General features: G+C 47.2%; 1 protein-coding gene across 3 annotated transcripts; it reads left to right on the top strand.

The window, feature by feature from the left end:
• The first annotated feature begins 15893 nt into the window (after positions 1 to 15893).
• RAB9B (RAB9B, member RAS oncogene family) lies at positions 15894 to 21296 on the top strand. 3 transcript variants are annotated; one of them, XM_028715500.2, is made up of 2 exons: positions 15894 to 16054; positions 19011 to 21296. In XM_028715500.2, exons 1-2 carry the CDS (start codon positions 15931 to 15933, stop codon positions 19631 to 19633), a joined length of 747 nt encoding a protein of 248 aa, XP_028571333.2. In that variant the 5' UTR covers positions 15894 to 15930; the 3' UTR covers positions 19634 to 21296. The 3 variants fall into 3 exon arrangements, with proteins under 3 accessions (XP_028571333.2, XP_028571335.2, XP_028571337.2); XM_028715502.2 differs by having other exon boundaries at positions 15944 to 16085; XM_028715504.2 differs by lacking the exon at positions 15894 to 16054 and adding an exon at positions 16929 to 17114.
• Positions 21297 to 21503: the final 207 nt, after the last annotated feature.

The following is a 21503-nucleotide window of genomic DNA, read 5'->3' on the forward strand; positions in this document are numbered from 1 at the left end:
TTTTCTTTTTCCGCAAGCCTTTAACTATGTTGATGTTTGAATTAGGAGTTGTTGCTATGCCATTCCAAGTTCTTCTATCCTGTATAATTTAGTTGAGGTTCCCTTCCTCAACAGGGGGTTGGATTAGATGACCCTTGGGGTTCCCTTCCAAATCTACAGTTCTATAATTCCATGATTCTATTTTTAATTTGGTATGAACTGCTTTTTATATGGGGATTGTTGCTTTATTTTTTTCTGTTAGCAGCTTTGAGTCCCTTGGTTTGGAAAGAAAAGTGAGGCAGAAATGTTAGTATATACACGAAATTAAAGGGGTGGTTTTCCCCAATGATTTGTTTAAACAATAAAATATTAAGTTCAATTGTTTATTCAATTTATGCATCACGTTACACTGCCAGAAGTAGTTCTGATGTGATTTATAGTGGCAACAGCATGCAAAATATAATATGCATTTTTTTTTAAAAAAAAACATATTTTTATTTATTTAATGCAAACTGATTCAGAAATGTGGAGTACTGGAATAAAGGCTGGAAATATTAGAAACTGAGAGGAGCCAAAATTGACCGATTTGCCCATCCCATTCAGCTTTGTGTTTTTGGAAACAGGGATCACTGCTTTGTCCCAGAATACTGAGGTGTAACTTGATACCCACAGAATTTAGCAGAGACTAATCCAATACGCCTTCGGTCTATATCTTGGAACTGAGTCTAAATGCAGCTTACATGGCTACAATACGCAGTCTATTTTCTGCTATTGTGTCACCTTTAGGCCAATAACTCAAAACCTTGCTTGCTTTTTTGTGACTTTTTGATTGACTTTAATAAATGCATTGCTCCACTGTGATCCACTGTGGGTTTTGAATTTGTGTTTATTAAGGGATATCAATACCCATTATCTCAAGAAAGCAATAGCATGTTAATGATATCCCTTATAAACAGAGGCTTGGGGGTTATCTAAAGGATGGGACATTTTAAAATTGATTACAGTATTGTTTTTCTGCATCCTGGAATAATAGGGGAACAAGACAGGAGAATGCCTGACAGGAACAATGATGCTGCCATCTAGTGTTCTCTAGTGGAAGAGAAAGCAAGTGTTTTCTCTTCAGGTGAATGCTGCATTGGGTAATCATAAAAGGAATGAAACAACACCTGACCACTTCCAGTACTTCCTTGGTTGGTGTTCAGTGTTGTCATTTGTTGAATCAATACACATTGCAATAACAGAGGGGGCGAGGGGGGAGGGAGGACGCTCTTTTGGCTCCAAGGTGGAATTATATGGTGCAGCATTTGCAAGAGCTCTTGGGAACGGTCTGTGGCTCATCTAGGTAAAAGGTAATGGGAACCCCTGACCATTAGGTCCAGTCATGACCAACTCTGGGGTTGCGGTGCTCATCTCGCTTTATTGGTCGAGGGAGCCGGCATACAGCTTCCGGGTCATGTGGCCAGCATGACTAAGCAAACCAGAGCAGCACACGAAAACGCCGTTTACCTTCCCACCGGAGTGGTACCTATTTATCTACTTGCACTTGGACGTGCTTTCGAACTGCTAGGTTGGCAGGAGCAGGGACTGAGCAACGGGAGCTCACCCCGTTGCGGGGATTCAAACCACCGACCTTCTGATCGGCAAGTCCTAGGCTCACTGGTTTAACCCACAGCACCCTTATTTGCTCATCTATCCCAGGATTATTGGCAATGACTGGTAGGGGATCTTCCTGCGACTCGAGGAGGTTCCCTGCCATTGAACCGGGACCCCTGTTTCCCCAGAAGCATAAGCTCAGCGGGGAAATAAGTCCAGGACAAAGAAACAGCAACAAACCACTTTACTCCTTCCTAACAAGTGTTACCAGTACTAATGAAACATGTGACTGGACTGAGTTATTTATAAGGAAGAGCTGCAGGAGGCAATGGGCTGTATCCAGCCTTCTCTATCCATTGGAACATGGGCTCTTTCTTGCGCTACCAGAAAGTGAATTTTAATGTTGAACAACAGAGGCATCCCATCCAACAGCTGCACTAGCAGAAACCCATTGCGCCACAGATGACACAATCTATTTCACAGCAATGGTACCAACAGCCTGCTCATGCCTTCTGTTGCTCAGCAGTGTTCCACTGGTGCAAAAAATTTCACCAACAGAACAGGTTTATGACTAAGTAGGTCTCTATGTCTGGGGGGTGGGGGAAATCTCAAGTGGGGGAGGCCAAAGAAAGCAGGAATACATATCAAAAGCAACTGTCATGAGAATAATGTAATAATAACATAATAAAGCAACAACTGAATAGCAAATATAACAACATATATATTGAAAAATCAGTATGATAAATATAATGAGATTGCATTACAAGTATTACACCTCCTGGCAATTGCAAAAATAACAAGGAAGTATGACAGTTTTGCTTTGGTCACAGAAACACCCCTCACACGAGGCTGGTCATGTAATGTTAGGTCTCTTGTTGTTTTACTATCCCTCTTACTTAGGCATCCATGAGAGCGAAATTAAGATGTGAAACACAGAATTACCGTATTTTTCGCCCTATAGGACGCACTTTTTCCCCTCCAAAAATGAAGGGGAAATGTGTGTGTGTCCTATGGGGCGAATGCAGGCTTTCGCTGAAGCCTGGAGAGCGAGAGGGGTCGGTGCGCACCAAACCCTCTCGCTCTCCAGGCTTCAGGAGAGCCGCAGCGCCAGTCCCACAAGGTCGGGGGACAGCGGGGAGGTGGAACACCGCCATCCCGCTGTCTCCCAATGTGGTTTGGAGGCTGACGACGGGGAGACGCGTGCTTCTCCCCGACGCCAGCCCCACAAGCTCCAGGGACAGCGGGGAGGCGCAGTGCGTCTTCCCGGTGTCCCCGGACCTGGTCTGCAGGCGGGCGGCAGGGAGAAGAGCACTTCTCCCCGCTGCCAACCCCGCAAGCACCTGGGGGGGGGGAAATAATTTTTTCCCCTTTATTTCCCCCCCAAAAAACTTGGTGCATCCTATGGGCCGGTGCGTCCTATGGGGCGAAAAATACGGTAGTACTTCCTGTTATCTGGGATGCCTGGTCTCCCTTTAGAGTGGCTGACAGCAGCTGAATGAAAGGCCACAGGAGGAGAGATCCTTTAATTTAACCATAAAATAACATGACTGCTCTCGGCCTGGTGTGTGTGGCTTCTGTGAAGTGCTGAGCCATAAAGAGAACTCATGTTTCCTCCTTACTGGGGACTCTTGTTTGTCATTTTTATAAATCAGTGTTTATAGGTCTAATTATTGTAAATGCAGCAGACAATAAAGGTGACTGTGAATGCAACATCCGATAATGAATTTTGCAGCAAGCCTGCTGAGCTGAAGAAGGCAGCTGGAAGGATGTTATTTTTCTGTATGATAATTATAGATTTGATTACATCCTTCTCTCTCTCTCCCCTCCTTGTGGCACCAAGACTGGAGTTTCCTCCCAGGTAAGATCTGCTAAGCCCCCTCTTTAGTGGGTTAGCAAAGGTTAGCAAAGGTTTTTTTTTAAAAAAAACCAGGTTAGTTTTTAATATATAATCAGCCATTTTAAAAACTTTTAACAACTGTGTTATACGAAATGCAAGTTAATGAAATTAATACTATTGTCGTTATATGTTTTTAACAACAACAACACACTATTAGGGGTATTTTTTTCCCTTTTAATGCTATCTGTATGAGCATTTAGTTCTGTAATGCTATCCATTAATATTTTATGTGCTGCTAATATATTGCTTGGGACACGGATGGCACTGTGGGTTAAACCACAGAGCCTAGCACTTGCCAATCAGAAGGTCGGTGGTTCAAATCCCCATGACGGGGTGAGCTCCTGTTGCTCAGTTGCAGCTCCTGCCAACCTAACAGTTCGAAAGCACGTCAAAGTGCAAATAGGTACCGCTCCGGCGGAAGGTAAACGACGTTTCAGTGCGCTGCTCTGGTTCTCCAGAAGCGGCTTAGTCATGCTGGCCACATGACCTGGAAGCTGTACGCCGGCTCCCTCAGCCAATAAAGCGAGATGAGCACTGCAACCCCAGAGTCGGCCATGACTGGACCTAAAGGTCAGGGGTCCCTTTACCTTTACCTAATATATTGCTGTTAATGACTCATTTTTATTCTGATGGGTTTTCTTATTTTATTGCAAGCCACTTTGATTGTTTTAACAGAAAATCAAATACTAAAAACATAAAACATGTCCACGTATATAATATGAAACTAAGGCTCCAACCCAAGTGGAGTAGGTCCCCTTGAACACCTGAAAGAGCGTCTCCACCCCCATCGTTCAGCCCGGACACTGAGGTCCAGTGCCGAGGGCCTTCTGGCAGTTCCCTCACTGCAAGAAGCCAAGTTACAGGTAACCAGGCAGAAGGCCTTCTCGGTGGTGGCACCCGCCCCTGTGGAATGCCCTCCCACCAGATGTCAAAGAGAAAAACAACTACCTGCCTTCAAATGTAGTTCTCCCCAAGCTAAGGAGCACGTCAGGCAATTGGAGACAGACTGATTTGCAAACCCCAAACAGTATTTGTGGCATTCAAATGGCTTCTGACTCTTGTAGTTCTTTACTGAGCCTCTGGGGTGCAGAAAATCCCAAACAGCCCTCCTCTTTGGGCTGTCAAAAAATACAAGCAAATGAAGGCTGCAAATCCTAAATAAACTTAGGGATCACCCACACTTCCATTTGTCTTGTGCCTAGAAAACACAAGTCTGAGCAGTTTTCTGTTTGTCCTGTGCTTGTCAGGCATGGGTCCAAGCAGTTTTGTCTTTGCACAGCTTCCGCACATAAAACCCGCTATTAAGTGCTATATTGGAACAAAGCGCAATCCGCAAAAAACCACAAAACCCTATTGCTGCTTGTTCCAATTCAGGGCTGAACCACAGGTTTTCCTGGGAGAAAGCAGTGGGGGAAACAGAAGTCTGGATGCGCCCATTCTGGAGAGGAAGCCCCATTTGGGGCTTACTTCTGAGTAGACTTGCTTAGGATTGAGTTCTATATCACTGGCTATTTTTTTTGTCTTTCCTTTAATATACTGGTCTCCAAGAAACTGCTTTGTAAAGGAGCGAAATCACCCTAATACTAAGGTCAGCCAGAGCTGTTAAAAAGTGCCACTATCGTTGTATACAATGTTTTATAGAGCATCGTAAACCAAAAGGCCCCTATCACCAAAGTGAAAGGCTGGCAGAATCTAGGCTGGCATCTCTGGAGTTAATATTGCCAATTTCCAAACTCATCTTCAGTTGTTGAGTGTAATAAAAATAAAAACGGTGATCCGAAGGACATACAGCTGATCTAAGCCAGTGTAACTGAATTCAGAGATAACAGACAGGCTTGTTAATATGGGCAGCGATGATCAAACGAGAAGTGATCCAGAGAAATCCTGTGAAGGTTGCTGTGGCCAGAAACTTGTTTGAGCCCCATCATTAAAAACTGAGAACCAGGTCAAACTGAGCAGGAAGCAGAGCAAATGGAAAAAAGTCCATCTTCTTGAAACACAAGCAGAGGAACGTTCTCAAATCCGGCAATAAATATCAGTTTCTCTCTCTCTCTCTCTCTTAAGTGTTTGAAATGAAGCAGATAGATGTTGCAAGTGCCAAAGAAAATGTCTTCCTTTTAAAACATTTATTTAATGGGGAAGTTTAGAGAGATATATACTAAAAGGAATGAGGATAAATTGGCTTAAAGGGTGCCGCTGCGGAAAAGAATATGTGAGGAAAGAAGGGCATCTTTTGATAAGTTGTCAGAAAGAATTGGAGTAAAAGTTGTGAAATTATTATAGTATGAAATAATTTGTTAGGACAGGCGGGGGGGGGGGGATAAATGCTGGACAACCAAATTAATACCCAGGGTGGTGGTTGCCAAATTCCTCACTGCCCCGGACCACTTGGAAATTGTTGAGGACCTTGGAGGAGAACTTAATGCCTGTTGTTTAGCAGCTGTCATGTGCAGTGCTAGATGCCAACTTATTTTTTTTATTTAAAAAATCACCTGCAGTTCAAATTTTAATACGATTAAAATACACTTAGAAATAGATAGATAATTTATTACAGTCAAAGACCAGTTCACATAACACAATAAAAACAGTGTTCATTAAGATAAAATATACAATTAGAGCAGATTGCAGCAATAGCTCATGAGTTAAAATTGAGATACAGTATATACATACACCCGTACAACTGAGATTTGGGCTACCATAAAAATTGACCCTGAGGCGCCCCAAAGGGCGACTTCAGCTTTTCCCTAGTAAGCTACTTTATTCTAGAGGATGATCTGTGCCTACAAATCTGGGCGCAGAATCTGGCTACCAGCCAGGTCGTCTTGTGATCTTTGCCTAAGAGGAGAGAATTAAGTTTAGACTTCTCTGAAAGATCGGCGAGCCTCTTCAGCAAAGGATCAATGGTGTCTCTATGAATCTCAGCATAAGGACATCTAAAAAATATATGTTCGGGGCTTCCTATTTCCCCTAATGGGCAGGCTCCAAGTCTCTGTGGGTAAGGGACTCTTCGATAGGAGCCTTCCAGAACCGGTGAGGGCAAGGCCGAGCTTCTAGCAAGAGTGAAAGCCCTTCTTCCGTTTCTGGATGTGAGGAAATAGAGATACCATATTTTTCGCTCTATAGGACGCACCCGACCATAGGACGCACCTTGTTTTAGAGGGGGGAGAACAAGAAATAAAATCTTCCCCTCTCTGCCCAGCGCCCCTTCAGCGAAGTGGCAGGAGGCGCGGCGCAGAGAGGGGGAGAATTTCCCTCCCTTGTTTCCCCCCTCTAAAACAAGGTGCCGTTCAAGGTGCGTTCAGCCGCCTTCAGGCGGCTACCTTGGAAGCCTGGAGAGCGAGAGGGGTCGGTGGGTTCCCGCTGGTCTCCGGAGGCTTCGGGTTCCTTTCGACCTGCTCTTTGGGGCTGGCGGGGGGGGGGGGGGAGTGCTGCTTTCCCCCACCGCCAGCCTCAAAGACCAGGTCGGGGAGCAGCGCAAAGGCTATGCGCCGCCTTCCCGCTGCCCCCCAAGCTTGTGGGGCTGGCAGTGGGGGGGAGTGCTGCATTCCCCCACCGCCAGCCTCAAAGATCCCTGAAGCCTTCAGAGCGCAGAGCGAGTTCCCGCTGCACTCTGCAGGCTTTGGGTTCCTTTTCCTAAACCCGAAGCCTTTGGAGCGCAGTGGGAATTCACGCAGTGCTCTGAAGGCTTCAGGCAGCTATCCCTGAAGCCTTTGGAGCGCAGCACGAGTTCCCGTTGCGCTCCGCAGGCTTCGAGTTCCTTTTGCTGAAGCCGGTAGAGCAAGACTCTCCTGGCTTCAGCGAAAGGAACCTGAAGCCTCCAGAACGCAGCGGGAACTCGCTCTGCGCTCCAAAGGATTCAGGCGGCTATCCCTGAAGCCTGGAGAGCGAGAAGGGTTGGTGTACAGTGACCCCTCTCGCTCTCCAGGCTTCAGCGATAGCAACGCGAAGCCTCCAGAGCGCGGAGGGAGCACTCCCTCTGCGTTTCGGAGGCTTTGCATTGGTATCGCTGAAGCCAAGGAGCCTGCATTCGCTCCATAGGACGCACACACATTTCCCCTTAATTTTGGAGGGGGGAAAGTGCGTCCTATAGAGCAAAAAATGCTATATATCCAAAACCCATGTAAGGGTGAGAAAAACAAAAATTTTACAGCGTGTGACCTATTAAGGGAGAACTACAGAAAAATTCATCATAGATGGTACTTAACTCCTGACAAATTGTCAAAAATGAATAAAATGAACAACAATAAATGCTGGAAATGTAATAGGACCAAAGGCACGTTATACCACAAGTGGTGGACTTGCTCAAAGATTAAAACCTTTTGGGACATGATCCACAACGAGATAAAAAAATTGATAAGGGCATCACACAATAAAAAGGCAGAGGCATATCTACTAGGAATTCTTGATAAAGATATCCCAAAGGATAAAACTAACATATTCTTATACGTGACAACAGCGGCAAGAGTTTTGATTGCTAGCTATTGGAAAAAGGATAGCATTCCAACAAAAAGGGAATGGCTGGGGAAACTTTGCAAGTACCTGGAGCTAGCAAAATTGACAGATTTAATAAGGAGAAAACCTAAAACTATGATCATGAAGCAATGGGAGTGTCATTTACTTACAAAACCAGGGCTCGGCTACTAAAATCTGGTTGTGTTTAGAATAATCTTGTAATATAAAAAATAAGAAGTGAGACATTAAGGAGACCCAAAGGAAAAATATGAAGAACAGAGGTTTTGACAAATGGACTACCAAAAACGCGTGAGGCAAACGGTGGAAGTCTTTTAAAAATATTTTAATTAAGATAGATAAGGATATGATGAAAATACATAATTGAGCATAAATATAGATTGGAAATGGCTGTGTATAGTGAATACTTATCTACTTTTAAAATTCTCATTCTTGATCTTAATTCTTCCTTTTCTTTATCTTCTTGTTCTTTTCTTTTATATTTTACCTTTCATTTCTTTTCTTTATTGTGAATATTGTTTTGTAGAGGTGCAAATAATTGTAAATATCAGAAGAGGTAAAATGTTTTCTAATTTTCTATTGGTTACATTTTTTTTGTATATTTGTATTTTTTTCTAATTTGTACTCAATAAAATTAATAATAAATAAATAAAGCTCATCACATGTCCATCTCCTTGTCCCACTTGGCGGCGTCAGGCAATTTCATGTTTTGTCCCATGAAATCAAGGAACATGGAGGCCTGCAGTAACCGGCCCAGCCTCTGGAAGTGCCGTGTATGGTAGGAGAGACTCCACAGCTGCTTTGATCCCTTTGTATTGCAAGAGGCTCTCTGGTGTCTCATGCTTGAGGAGGGTTTCCACCACTGCCTGCGCCTCGAGGTAGTTCCGTGAGTTTGTATTCCACGTGATGGAAAACTTCAACACAGCCTCTGGAAGAAGGGGTTTGGGGAAGACACGTCAGGAAGGAGTGCAAGTTGCAGGCAGCGTGGCCACCTTGAACCAACACACCTCTCTTGCTAAGCGTGGCCAGGTCTGGGCACACATCTGACCTGCGCCTTTCTTCAAGGCAGGGAAGCAGATCCAACACCCCTCCCCACCTAGTAGAAACAATTAATGATGGGAGGGGTGACTGAGTTTATTCCAGACTACATGGCTTGCAGGAATGGGTTTTATAATATTTATAAAAGTACAACAACAACAATATGCATTATAATCTTTGCTCTAGTATTACAGAGCCGGTGGAGCTAATTCGAGGCTGTGTACACACCATACATTAAAAGCATTATCGCTTCTCCCCTGTAAGAATCCTGGAAACTGTAGATTACCCTTCTACCGCATAGCTACAATTTGTAGCACCCTTTACAAACTGCAATTCCCAGGATTCTTTAGGAGAAATGTGCTTTTAATGCCTGTTTTTTCCTGCAGCAGGCATGCTCAGCTACTGTCTGGAAGCTCAATCCCACAGAAAGCTGTGAGGGCCACAAACTTGGATGGTTTTATGCAGGAAAGGCTATCAATGGCCACTAGGCACAATGGCTATGCTCTACCTCCACAGTCATTGGCAGTAACGTTTGTGAATAGTAGTTGTTGGAAGATGTAGGAAGGGAATACAGAATGCTCTTGTTTCCACAGGACTGTGGTTGGCCACTGTGAGAACAGGATGCTGGACTAGACAGGCCAATGTGGCCTCATCCAGCAGGCACTTCTTATGTCCTTACGTGGTTCAAGGGTAGAGATTGTGAGAAGGCATCTTCCAAAGCAATCCCACCCCGCAAATAGCTTTGGAGCCTTCTTGCCTCTAGCTTAGCCCTCACCCATTTTCCTGTACCCGCTGGAGTCTTCTTTTGCTTGCCACGCCTGCGGGCTCTCTTCTGGCCAACGCTGCCAATGACAGATCTTTAAAACTTGGGGTCGGTGAGATTCGGTAATCGCAGCACCTTGCGCCTGCTGGACCTCCTGAGCGGAGCAGGTTGTGTCTTGCTCCTTGTGAAGTAGGGTGAAATGTGAGGAGTGTTGCAAGCTGGTGCAGAGGCAGAAGGTCTGGCCGAGATGGTAGAGCACGGCTTCTCTGTCAGGGGCTTCTTCCTAACCCAGTGGAACACCAACATCATACACCTCTTAGATGGGTTGGACATACTGAAGAAGGTGCTGGAGGCCCAAAGACCAGGGTGACTTCAAAGCAGAGGATGCAGCAGATTTGGATGGTGCCAAATCCAAGCAAATGTTAGCTCCAGTCCTGTTAAATCGATCCAGCAATTATGAACGTTAAATAAGGGATTAATTCCTCAGGAAGTATGAAAAGACTTTCTGTGGCTTTTTAATAGATTGGAGCCCCCAACTACTGCCACTGTTGACAGCCTGTTGCCCCTTCACTCTGCTTGAGTGGGTTATGTCACAATGGTTCCTTCATAAGGTGTTTGTGAGCATGAAAATGCTGTTGGGCTTTTCAGCAATGAAGGCTCAGGCATAACATACTGTTTGAAAGTCTGAACATTTCCTCTTTTTTTATTTAACAAAATTTATATACCGCTTTTATAATTTATATACAAATTATTAGGAGAGTAAGTTAAACATATACTGTAGTTTATTCACTTATAGGCTAGTTAACATACTTTATTCCTTCTTATACTTCTATCCCACCTTTCCTCCGCAGAGCATACACACTTCAGCCTCCACCTTCTCCATTTTATCCTGACAGCAATACTGTGAAGAAGGCACCTGGGGCATCAGTAAGTCATCCTCTGCAGGAGAGGCAAGCTCTGGAGGCATCTGCAAAGGCCCTGTCATAGTCTGCAAAAAACTCAACAATGTAAGGAACCGGTGAAACCAATGCTTCGTGCACCACATGGGGACACTATTCAGGCCGGAAACGCTGCCAGAGGCCATCGAATTCTAGGGCAAAGCCCTAGGATCACCTGCTAGGCCAGACATAAATGTTTCCAGTGAAATAACAGAGTTGAGGTAGCCCACAGCTTGTTCAGGTAACCCTGCTTGCCCTTTTAGAGCGAAGCACCCCCTCAAGAAACACAAAGTTCTTTAATCACAAATGGGCCAAACTACCAAGCAACGGAATAGTCCAAAAGTAGCAGTTTGTTTTGTTTTGTTTTGTTATAACAATGGGAAAGAGGGAGATGAACCCTGTCTCCCAGGTCCTACTCCTGCACTCTAGCCACTAAGCCATAATGGCTCGTCTCTAAAATGGCAATCGCCACTATTAGGGCAAAACAAACTTGAAGAAAATAAACTTGTTCAGAAACAGCATAGTTAAAGAGCATACAAAGAGTGCTCATAGTCATTGGAGGCACAGAGAGCCTCTGGCGCCCTCTGTCTGCCTCAGATATACATTAGCAGCAACTGAGCCTGCAAGCAGATACATTCTTAATAGAGAGAGTGAGTCACGTGTCACAGAGACTTAACAATTTACTGCTACCTGTAGCAGACAGGCTTGGATGTTATGTGCAGGCCGAATAGGCCTCCCTGCTTCTGCTCTTGAGAATCTTAGTCTCATAGCAATATTAAAGGAACTCAAAATAGTGCTCCCGCCCAAGGCTAGATTAAAATTTGGCCAACAGCGCCACACACACCCAAAATAAAGCCAACCTTCGGGGACACTATAAACGAAAGTGATTCCAGCTAAGCTGGGAACAGCCCAGTTAACAAACAGGTGAAATGGGGAAAACTTTTGTGAAAGAAAGCCCCTAATGGGGGCTCTCTCCCTATTGGGAAAGGCAAGCCACAGATACAGGGAGAATCTTCCCAAAGGGCAGGGGTAAGGGGTGGGGTGGGAAATCAAACAGGAAAAAAGGGGAATTAAATTATTTAAGGGACTAGAGAGGATTAAAAAGAAGGGGGAAATAAAGAAATGTAACCAACCGCTCCACTGTCCTCCAGACAGTCCAAGTACTCCATGTGATCCAGTGCAAGCAGCCAAAAGGACGCCCAAAATTGGGTGTCCAATATTTAAAACCTCTGACCCCTCCTTCAAAATTGGCAACAAGCAATTCACCCCAGCGACCCAATTAACCAATTCACTGCCTGGGTCACTCCGCAAATCCGCCCAGCAACACTGGGGTGGCTTGTATCCCCCACCACAACACGTGCTCTCTGCTAGGGAGAACACGTTTTGTCACGTATAAGAATATGTTAGTTTTATCCTTTGGGATATCTTTATCAAGAATTCCTAGTAGATATGCCTCTGCCTTTTTATTGTGTGATGCCCTTATCAATTTTTTTATCTCGTTGTGGATCATGTCCCAAAAGGTTTTAATCTTTGAGCAAGTCCACCACATGTGGTATAACGTGCCTTTGGTCATGCAAGTCCACCACATGTGGTATAACGTGCCTATTACATTTCCAGCATTTATTGTTGTTCATTTTATTCATTTTTGACAATCTGTCAGGAGTTAAGTACCATCTACGATGAATTTTTCTGTAGTTCTCCCTTAATAGGTCACACGCTGTAAAATTTTTGTTTTTCTCACCCTTACATGGGTTTTGGATATATAGCATTTTTTGCTCTATAGGACGCACTTTCCCCCCTCCAAAATTAAGGGGAAAGGTGTGTGCGTCCTATGGAGCAAATGCAGGCTCCTTGGCTTCAGCGATAGCAACGCGAAGCCTCCGAAGCGCAGAGGGAGCGCTCCCAGTCCCACCAGGAGATGCTGGGGACTGAACCTGATGCCTTCTGCATGCTAAGCAGTTGTTCTACCACTGAGCTATGGCCCTAGCTCACAATATTGCTGTCAGGATAAAATGGAGAAGGTGGAGGCTGAAGTGTGTATACTCTGCGGAGGAAAGGTGGGATAGAAGTATAAGAAGGAATAAAGTATGTAAACTAGCCTATAAGTGAATAAACTACAGTATATGTTTAACTTACTCTCCTAGTAATTTGTATATAAATTATAAACGTGGTATATAAATTTTGTTAAATAAAAAAAGAGGAAATGTTCAGACTTTCAAACAGTATGTTATGCCTGAGTCTTCATTGCTGAAACTCCCAACAGCATTTTCATGCTCACAAACACCTGATTGTGACATAACCCATTCAAGCAGAGTGAAGGGGCAACAGGCTGTCAACAGTGGCAGCAGTTGGGGGTTTGTTCTAAATTTTGGCCTTGAAGTTTCCAGTTTCTGAGCTTTGGTTTTTTCCCAAAAGCAAGAATTTTGGTCTTCTGATATTTATTTTGGGGCATTCCGTCTCACAATAGGCAGCTAATTTTCTTAGTGCTCTTCTAAGCTCTATGGGGGTTCTAGATAGTATTACCACGTCATCTGCGTAAAGCAGAGCTGTGATGTGCCGGTTTGCTAACTTGGGAGGGTGGAAGTCGAGGTTATGGAGAGTGGTTACCAGGTTATTTAAATAAAAATTAAATAATAAAGGGGCCCAACACCCTATAATAAGAATAATAATTTATTATTTATACCCCGCCCATCTCGCTGAGTTTCCCCAGCCACTCTGTTTTGATGGGATCTGTTAAGTGCCCTAGCCGGCTGCACCTGACTCTAAGGGCCGTATTTGAATGCACTGTACTACCTGAATTAAATATAGTAGCCTTCTATCGATGGTAGTGGCCCGAAGCTTGTCCCAGAGTCTCGTTCTGGAAACTGTGTCAAAGGCTGCTTTTAGATCAAGAAAGGCTGCATATAGTGAGGGCTGCCCTCCTGACTTATATTTTTCTATAAGGTCCTTGTAATGTTAGGCAGTGATCTAGTGTGGACCTGCCGGGTCTAAATCCCACTTGTTCTGCTGCCAGAATGTCTTTATCCACTAGGCAGTGTGGTATAGTGGTTAAGAGTGGGAGTCTCGTAATCTGGGGAACCAGGTTCGCGTCTCCGCTCCTCCACATGCAGCTGCTGGGTGACCTTGGGCCAGTCACACTTCTTTGAAGTCTCTCAGCCCCACTCACCTCACAGAGTGTTTGTTGTGGGGGAGGAAGGGAAAGGAGAATGTGAGCCGCTTTGAGACTCCTTAAAGGGAGTGAAAGTTGGGATATCAAATCCAAACTCTTCTTCTTCTTCTTCTAGCCACTCTGTGGATTTTTCCAGCAGGCACTTAGAAATAAAAGAAGCAATAAAAATATAACTGAAAAGTCAATATGGGTATTTTAATGTGGTGGATGGGCTTCTTGTGTTGAACAAAATTCTTTGATATTCAGTGCAATGTTTGTCAAGTTGAGTCTTTTTTTAAAAAAACAAACCATTTTTTATTCAGCTTTGCAATTTACATTTATATTCATATTCAAATACTAATCATAAACATAAACATATAGGATTCCCTGAGTCTTTAACTTCCCTCCACCCCTTCATGGGCTCCATTGTCAATTTTTTTCAACTGCATCATATAGTTTCTCCATTTTTTAAATTAAAAAATCCATTTTTACCTTAGTTCTTGTTACATTACATTGGTACTCAAACCCCTTGGTTCCTAAACACCGAAAACCTGGAAGTAAGTGTTCCAGTTTCCAAACATTTTTCAAAAGCCGAATGTCTGATACAGCTGTCGGCTATTGTTTCTGGGGCACTTGCACCAATCAAAAGCCGCACCTTGGTTTTTCAACATTTCGGAAGCCAAACGGACTTCCAGAACAGATTAAGTTCGAGAACCAAGGTACCACTGTATCTGGTGCTTTGTTTTGCTCTTTATTTTGCATTTTTGTTTCTGAGGCTTTTTCGGTTAATTTGTTTTTGTGACTGTATGGAACCCAGTTCAGCTGATTGTGTGACAGCAGAAATGGATAAAAGCCCCCCATCCAAACAATGATCATCAGTGCAAGTAAGAACTTTTTTTTTATCATCTACAGTACTGTCTTGTTTATTTTATAGTACAGTACAATGATTGTTGCTTTCATTTTATGGATCCATGGTCTCATTAAAAGGTAAAGGTACCCCTGCCCGTACGGGCCAGTCTTGACAGACTCTAGGGTTGTGCGCCCATCTCACTCTATAGGCCAGGGGCCAGCGCTGTCCGCAGACACTTCCGGGTCACGTGGCCAGCGTGACAAGCTGCATCTGGCGAGCCAGCGCAGCACACGGAACGCCGTTTACCTTCCCGCTAGTAAGCGGTCCCTATTTATCTACTTGCACCCAGGAGTGCTTTCGAACTGCTAGGTTGGCAGGCGCTGGGACCGAGCAACGGGAGTGCACCCCGCCGCGGGGATTCGAACCGGCGACATTTCGATCGGCAAGTCCTAGGCGCTGAGACTTTAACCCACAGCACCACCCGCGTCCCATGGTCTCATTAGATAGTAAAATTCTAAATTGCTGTTTTGGGGTCCCCCCCCAAAAAAGTCTGGAACGGAGTAATCTGTTTTGCATTACAAGCGCACCTTGGTTTGGGAATGCTTTGGTTTTGGAACAGACTTCCGGAAAGGATTATGTTTGAGAACCAAGGTACCACTGTACTGTACATTGTTTAAAAAAAACAGAAAAATAATAATAGAATTGTAGAGTTGGAAGGGGCTCTAAGGTCATCTAGCCAAACCCCTGGAATACAGGAATCTTTTACTCAATATGAGGCTTGAAAACTATAAGGCACAGGGCATTTTTACTCACTCCAGTGACTTGGACAGGTGAGATAATCCAGGAGAGCCATTTTATTCAAAAGCTGAGATGTAGTAGCTACACCCCACATGTCACCTCCAGATGTGGCTCCGAGGGAGAACTGGGTCTGAAACTCTGGCGAACCATTGCTGCTAGTCCGTACAGACGATACAGAACTAAGGTGGGCTTTTGGTCTGCCTTAGCGTAAGGTAGTTGCCACTGTGTTCCCTTCCTGTTGTTCCCACCTGTCAGAGAAGAGGGCGCCCCCCCCCCCGCCTCTTTGCCCGCGCTCTTTGCCTGCCTGCGGCCGGGTAACGGTTGTCCCCAGCGGCGCACCTGCTTCACACCTGTCGCGGCATGGGGGCAGGGCGGGCGGGCTTTCTTCCTATTGGTGGCCACAGCAGCGAAGTGATGCTGGCGGAAGACGCTCGGGTCTCCGCAGGCAGTGAGCGCATGCGCGGTGGGGTCCCCTACCCCCCCCCCCATCGCCCGGCCCGCCCGACTTCAGATGCGCCTTTGATCTCCCGGTCAGCGCGGGCCGCGTGTTCGAGACCCGTCCGAGGCCGGCGGCGGGCAGGTGCGCTGCGTGGAGGCCTCGTGGGGAGATGGTGTGTCATTGGGCAGGATCCAGTTCCCCCTTTGCACTGCTGCGGGAGGCCGGACGGGGTGGGCAATGGGCGGATCCCGGCGGGTCAGGTAGATCCCGGCCTCCTTGGTGGTCTTCTCCGAGGGAGGGTGGTTTGATGGTTCGGTTTTCGGGGAGGAGGATGGATGCGCCTTCCTCCCTCCCTCCCAAATGTGGGGGTTCGGGACCCTCTTGCTGCTTCTGCTGGGGGGCGGTGGGGAGTCCCGGGATCCCTGCCCTCGGGTCTAGCCCATTGGGCATGACCGAGACGCTTCCGAGTACACCATTGCCCCCTCCAACCTGCCCTGTTTGCAAAGGGATCCGCCCTTTTAAAATCTAAACTCCCGGAGGCAGGGATGCTTCTGAATGCCGTTTGCTGGAAACCACCGCTGAGCGCTCCTGTTTGCTGGTTTCTCCTAAAGGGCATCTGCTTGGCCTCTGCGCCAGGACAGGATGCAGGACTGCGCGGGGTGGGGACCTTGGCCTGATCCAGACTCTTAATTTTCATGCTCTTAGCATGACCCACCCTGCCACTTTCCAGTGGAGAGCAGGTAGAGGTAGAGGTAGGTTCCTTGATAAATAAAACGACAATAAAGTAAATCTTTCTGGCTCATCTTAGGGAAAAGAAGGTCTATCACTCTGAGTGGGTGGAGCAGGGGGAGGGAGTGCTAGCCCCCTCTCCCTTGGGAGGGGGGGGGTAGCCTGCAAAATGGCAGTGCCAGCCATGCCCACAGACAGAGCGATGTCAGGGCCTGTGGTTTCCGAAAACCAAATGCTTGCTCATTCTCTGAGCAGAATGCTGTGCTGTTTGTGGGGGCTTTTGCAAAGTGGCAGGTCTGCCCATCAAGAGACAATGTGGGGAGCGAAAGGGACACTTACGCATGAACTGTCCTCCCACCCCACATGGTAACAAGCTGAGTGACCTGCCTTGCCTTTCAGTGATGCTGCTGAGGCGCAGGTGTGGCATTGGCCAGGCTGCCCTGGAGGTGGGACTGTTCTCTCCACAGTACAGGTACGCTGCAGGTGGGCACTCAGCCAGCCCTCTACCCTCACTGCTGTGTTCCCTGTCGGCATGGGGCAACCAGCTTACTTTCAGACTGCCTCTGTCTGCCCTTCAGAGTCATCCAGTTTCCAAAGCTGCAATTGCAAACCACAAGCCTACACTGAAGGAGCGGTTAGGAGAACACCACACTGCCTGCCACCCTTTAGCTCTCTGCCCTGAGCTTAGGGGCCAACTCCTAGGTAGTGAGGTCCCTTCAGCCCTCCCCCACAATAAAATAAAATATTTGAGGGGGCTGGCCCCTCCCCCCAAAGTGAATAGGTGTTGCAATTCAAATGTCTTGGGAGTTACCTGCCTGCCTCCAATGTTTTAATCAAATTCGCATCCCTGAAGCAGGGGCAGACCTACATTCTGAGGGCCCTGAAGCTTGAACTTCACAGGCAGCAGCGAGGTCTGCATAACCAGTATGGCCAGAGCCAGTATGGTGTAGTGGTTAAGAGTGGGAGTCTCGTCATCTGGGGAACCGGGTTCGCGTCTCCGCTCCTCCACATGCAGCTGCTGGCTGACCTTGGGCTAGTCACACTTCTCTGAAGTCTCTCAGCCCCACTCACCTCACAGAGTGTTTGTTGTGGAGGAGGAAGGGAAAGGAGAATGTTAGCCGCTTTGAGACTCCTTAAAGGGAGTGAAAGGCGGGATATCAAATCCAAACTCTTCTTCTTCTTCTTCTTCTAACTATTGTTATCTTCTTCAATGGGGTTGTTCCATGATAGATCACCACACCTTTACAAACATCTGTGCTAACAGCTCTCAAGCTTTGGGATTGTTGAAATATACGCAACAGAAAATTAATCAATTTGAGTCGTGTCACTCAAATCTGGCCTACTATACCCCAAATTTTTAAGCCAAATGTGGACGAAGGTCGCTTCTGGGGCCCCTCTGGGATTAAACTTTGTTAGTTTCATAGTAGATCAGCCCTTGCCCTGAGGACATCGGAGGAGCCCTGTTGGATCAGAGGCCTTTTGTCTTCTGGTTCAGCGTTCTGTTGGAATAGTGGCGAGCCAGATTTGCTTTTTTATTTTAGCTCAGCAGCAGAGCACCTGCTTGGCATGCAGAAGGCCCCAGGGCCTGTCCCTGATGGCATCTCCAGGAAGGGCTGGGCATTGTCTCCTGCCGGAAAGCCTGAAGAGCCATTGCTACCAGTCATGGCAGAACTCAATGGACCAGTCAGTGGTCAGACTCAGTCTAAGTCATTCCTACAAATCCACAAGCAGAATGCAAGCACCATGGCCCCTCCCCCCCCCAACGACTGATATGCAGAAACATGGCATCCCTGAATCCTTGTGGAAACCTTCCAGGCAGCATGCAGTCACATGGGCTGGTAGCCATAGAAAGGCCTTTTTCACATCCTCCTTGATTTATTGAATCCCTCTTCAAAGCCAGCAACTGCTGCCACCCTTTGTGGAAACGAGTCCCACAAATTAATATGCATATGAAAGAGGTGGAGAACCTCAAGCCCAGGTGCAGCCCTCTGTACCTCTCTGTCTGGCCCTTGGAATTCTCACTAGTGTGTGGAGTGTGTCCTTGACCTCTGGCTCTTCCATGGATGGAGGACAGAGAGCAGAGCAAGGTGTGAGTGTGTGTGTGGAAACAGGCCCACCTTACAAAGGTGAAATTTGCATCTGTTGCTCTGCCAGCTTCTTCCCCTTGGCTCCACCCATCATTTGCATGTGGCCCTTGGAACGTTGCCTGGCAGGGATTGTGGCCCTCAATCTGAAAAAGGTCCTCTGCCCCTGGCAGGCACTGGAAATACAGGAGTGGCAGGCAGGATTCCTCTCTATACTGTGGTGGAAGAGACAGGGGCTCCTTAACAGCTGGCCTCTCACTAACGGAGGTGCTTTTTCCCTCTAGACCTTTCCTCTGCTGCTATGAGTGGAAAGTCACTGCTGCTGAAGGTGATCCTCCTGGGCGATGGCGGCGTTGGAAAGAGCTCCCTCATGAACCGCTACGTCACCAACAAGTTTGACTCGCAGGCCTTCCACACCATTGGGGTTGAGTTCCTCAACCGGGACCTGGAGGTGGATGGGCGCTTTGTGACGCTCCAGATCTGGGACACAGCTGGGCAGGAACGCTTCAAGAGCCTGCGGACCCCTTTCTACCGGGGGGCTGACTGCTGTCTGCTGACCTTCAGTGTGGATGACCGGCAGAGCTTCGACAACCTGGGCCACTGGCAGAAGGAGTTCATCTGTTATGCCAATGTGAAGGATCCTGACCGCTTCCCCTTTGTGGTTCTGGGCAACAAGGTGGACAAGTTGGAGAGGCAGGTGACTTCTGAAGAGGCCCAGGCCTGGTGCATGGAGCACGGCAACTACCCCTACCTGGAGACGAGTGCCAAAGACGACACCAACGTGGCTGTGGCCTTTGAGGAAGCTGTGCGGCAGGTGTTGGCCATGGAGGAGCAGCTGGAGCACTGTGTGCTGGACCACGCGGTTGACCTGCATACCAGCAGCAAGGCAGGCTCTTCCTGCTGCTGAGAGAAACCAAGGGGGAGGGGAGGGGAAGGGCGCATCCTGGAACTGTAGATGCCAGGTGTGGGGGTCCTCAGGCTGCAGTCAGAGTGGGAGGCAGAGGGCTTTGAGAAGAGGACAGCTGGAAGGTCTCGTTCCTGCATCATTGCATACCTAACCCACTGAGCAGTGTCCAGATCAAGGGATGTAATAGTTCCACTCTATTCTGCCTTAGTCAGACCACACCTGGAGTACTGTATCCAGTTCTGGGCATCACAATTTAAGAAGGATATTGGCAAGCTGGAATGTGTGTAGGGGAGGGCAACCAAGATGGTCAAGGGTCTGGAAACCAAGCCTTATGAGGAACGGTTGAGGGAACTGGGTATGTTTAGCCTGGATAAGAGGAGACTGAGAGGAGTTATGATAGCCATCTTCAAACATCCCAAGGGCTGACACATGGAAGATGGAGCAAGCTTGCTTTTTCCTGCTCCTGCGAGCAGGACTCAAACCATTGGTTTCAAGTTACAAGAAAGGAGATTCTGGCTAAACATCAGGAAGGACTTCCTGACAGTAAGAGCTGTTCATTAGTGGAACGGTCTCCCTCAGGAGGTTGTGGATTCTACTTCCTTGGAGGTGTTTTAAGCAGAGGTTGGCTGTCTGTCTGTCACAGGTGCTTTAGTTGAGATTCTTGCATTGCAGGGGGTTGGGCTAGATGAACCATGGGGTCCCTTCCAGCTCTATGATTCTATGAGCAAACCCCAAAGCCTTGTTTAGAGGAAAGTAGGCACCCATACTTCTCTGTCCCGATATTGGCTCTCCCTGGTTCTCAGGCCAGGATGGGGCCATTGCTACCTGGAACCTGCTTAACTGGAGATGCTGCTGCCAGTTGTTTTGCTCTGCAGAGTTCTGCTTGCAAAGCAGCTGCAGCCTCATTTCAGCACTTTGTTGCTGGGGCTTCCAGGGAGAGTGAAGGTTTGCAGCAAAAGTTGCAAGGTGTCCACAATAAGCTGGGAAATGCAGCTGTTGGCTTCTTGCTGCCCTTTCTGGATATGGCTGCCGAAGTGGTGGTGGTGGGGCTGAGAAGAGAGTGGGAGGTTTACTGAGCAGGAACCCACCCCTCCCTGACCTTGATGGGGAGGAGGCTGCAAAGGCTTGGGGGACGGAGGGGGAAAGACATGCTGGAGGTCTGCGAGGGGAATCTCGTGGGCTGGAATCAGTGCCTGGGCGGGGCGACACTTAGCTGTGAGTACGGTCGCCTGCTTGTTGCTTGGCAGTGCAGCAAAGTGAGTGTTAGCAGGGAGTTGCTTGCAGACAGAACAGAACCGTCCAGCCTGCACAAACAGGGATTCTTGTCTGCCCATGAAAACCAATTGCTTTTGCTCTCCATCCTGTTGTGGGAAGTAGCGCTGTGTCTCACCCTCCCTGAGACATCTGTGACAGAAGCTCACTAGCTCCAAGCCACGCCCAAGTGGCCACACTGCAGTCACGTGAAGAGGAAGAAGGCCCAAGGGGGACTGTGTGCAGCTGCAGGTGCAAATGCTGCAGCCTCGCTTGATCGCTCTGTTGCTCCCAGATGTAGAGGCGTGTCTTACAATCTCTTGCTGCGGCTGTGCCATGTGTCTAGCCTAGGTTTTGACACTGCATTAGGGTTGCCATTTTTCAAAAAAGTAAAAACCAGGACACCCTGAAAGTTGTTGGGCTTTTTTTTATAGGAAGACCCCAAAGCGCCACCTTTCAGAACCGCCCCCCCCCCCGATGTCAATTCCGCCTTTGAAATCCCACTAATGTCTGGGAAAATCCGGACGTATGGCAGCCCTACACTGGATGGAGCTTCTGTTGTCGATTCTGTTCCTGCACAGGGTGGACTATCAAGTGTTGATGGCAAACGAGGCATTGC

This window comes from Podarcis muralis, chromosome Z (genome assembly GCF_964188315.1).
Source record: "Podarcis muralis chromosome Z, rPodMur119.hap1.1, whole genome shotgun sequence".
NCBI lineage: Eukaryota > Metazoa > Chordata > Lepidosauria > Squamata > Lacertidae > Podarcis > Podarcis muralis.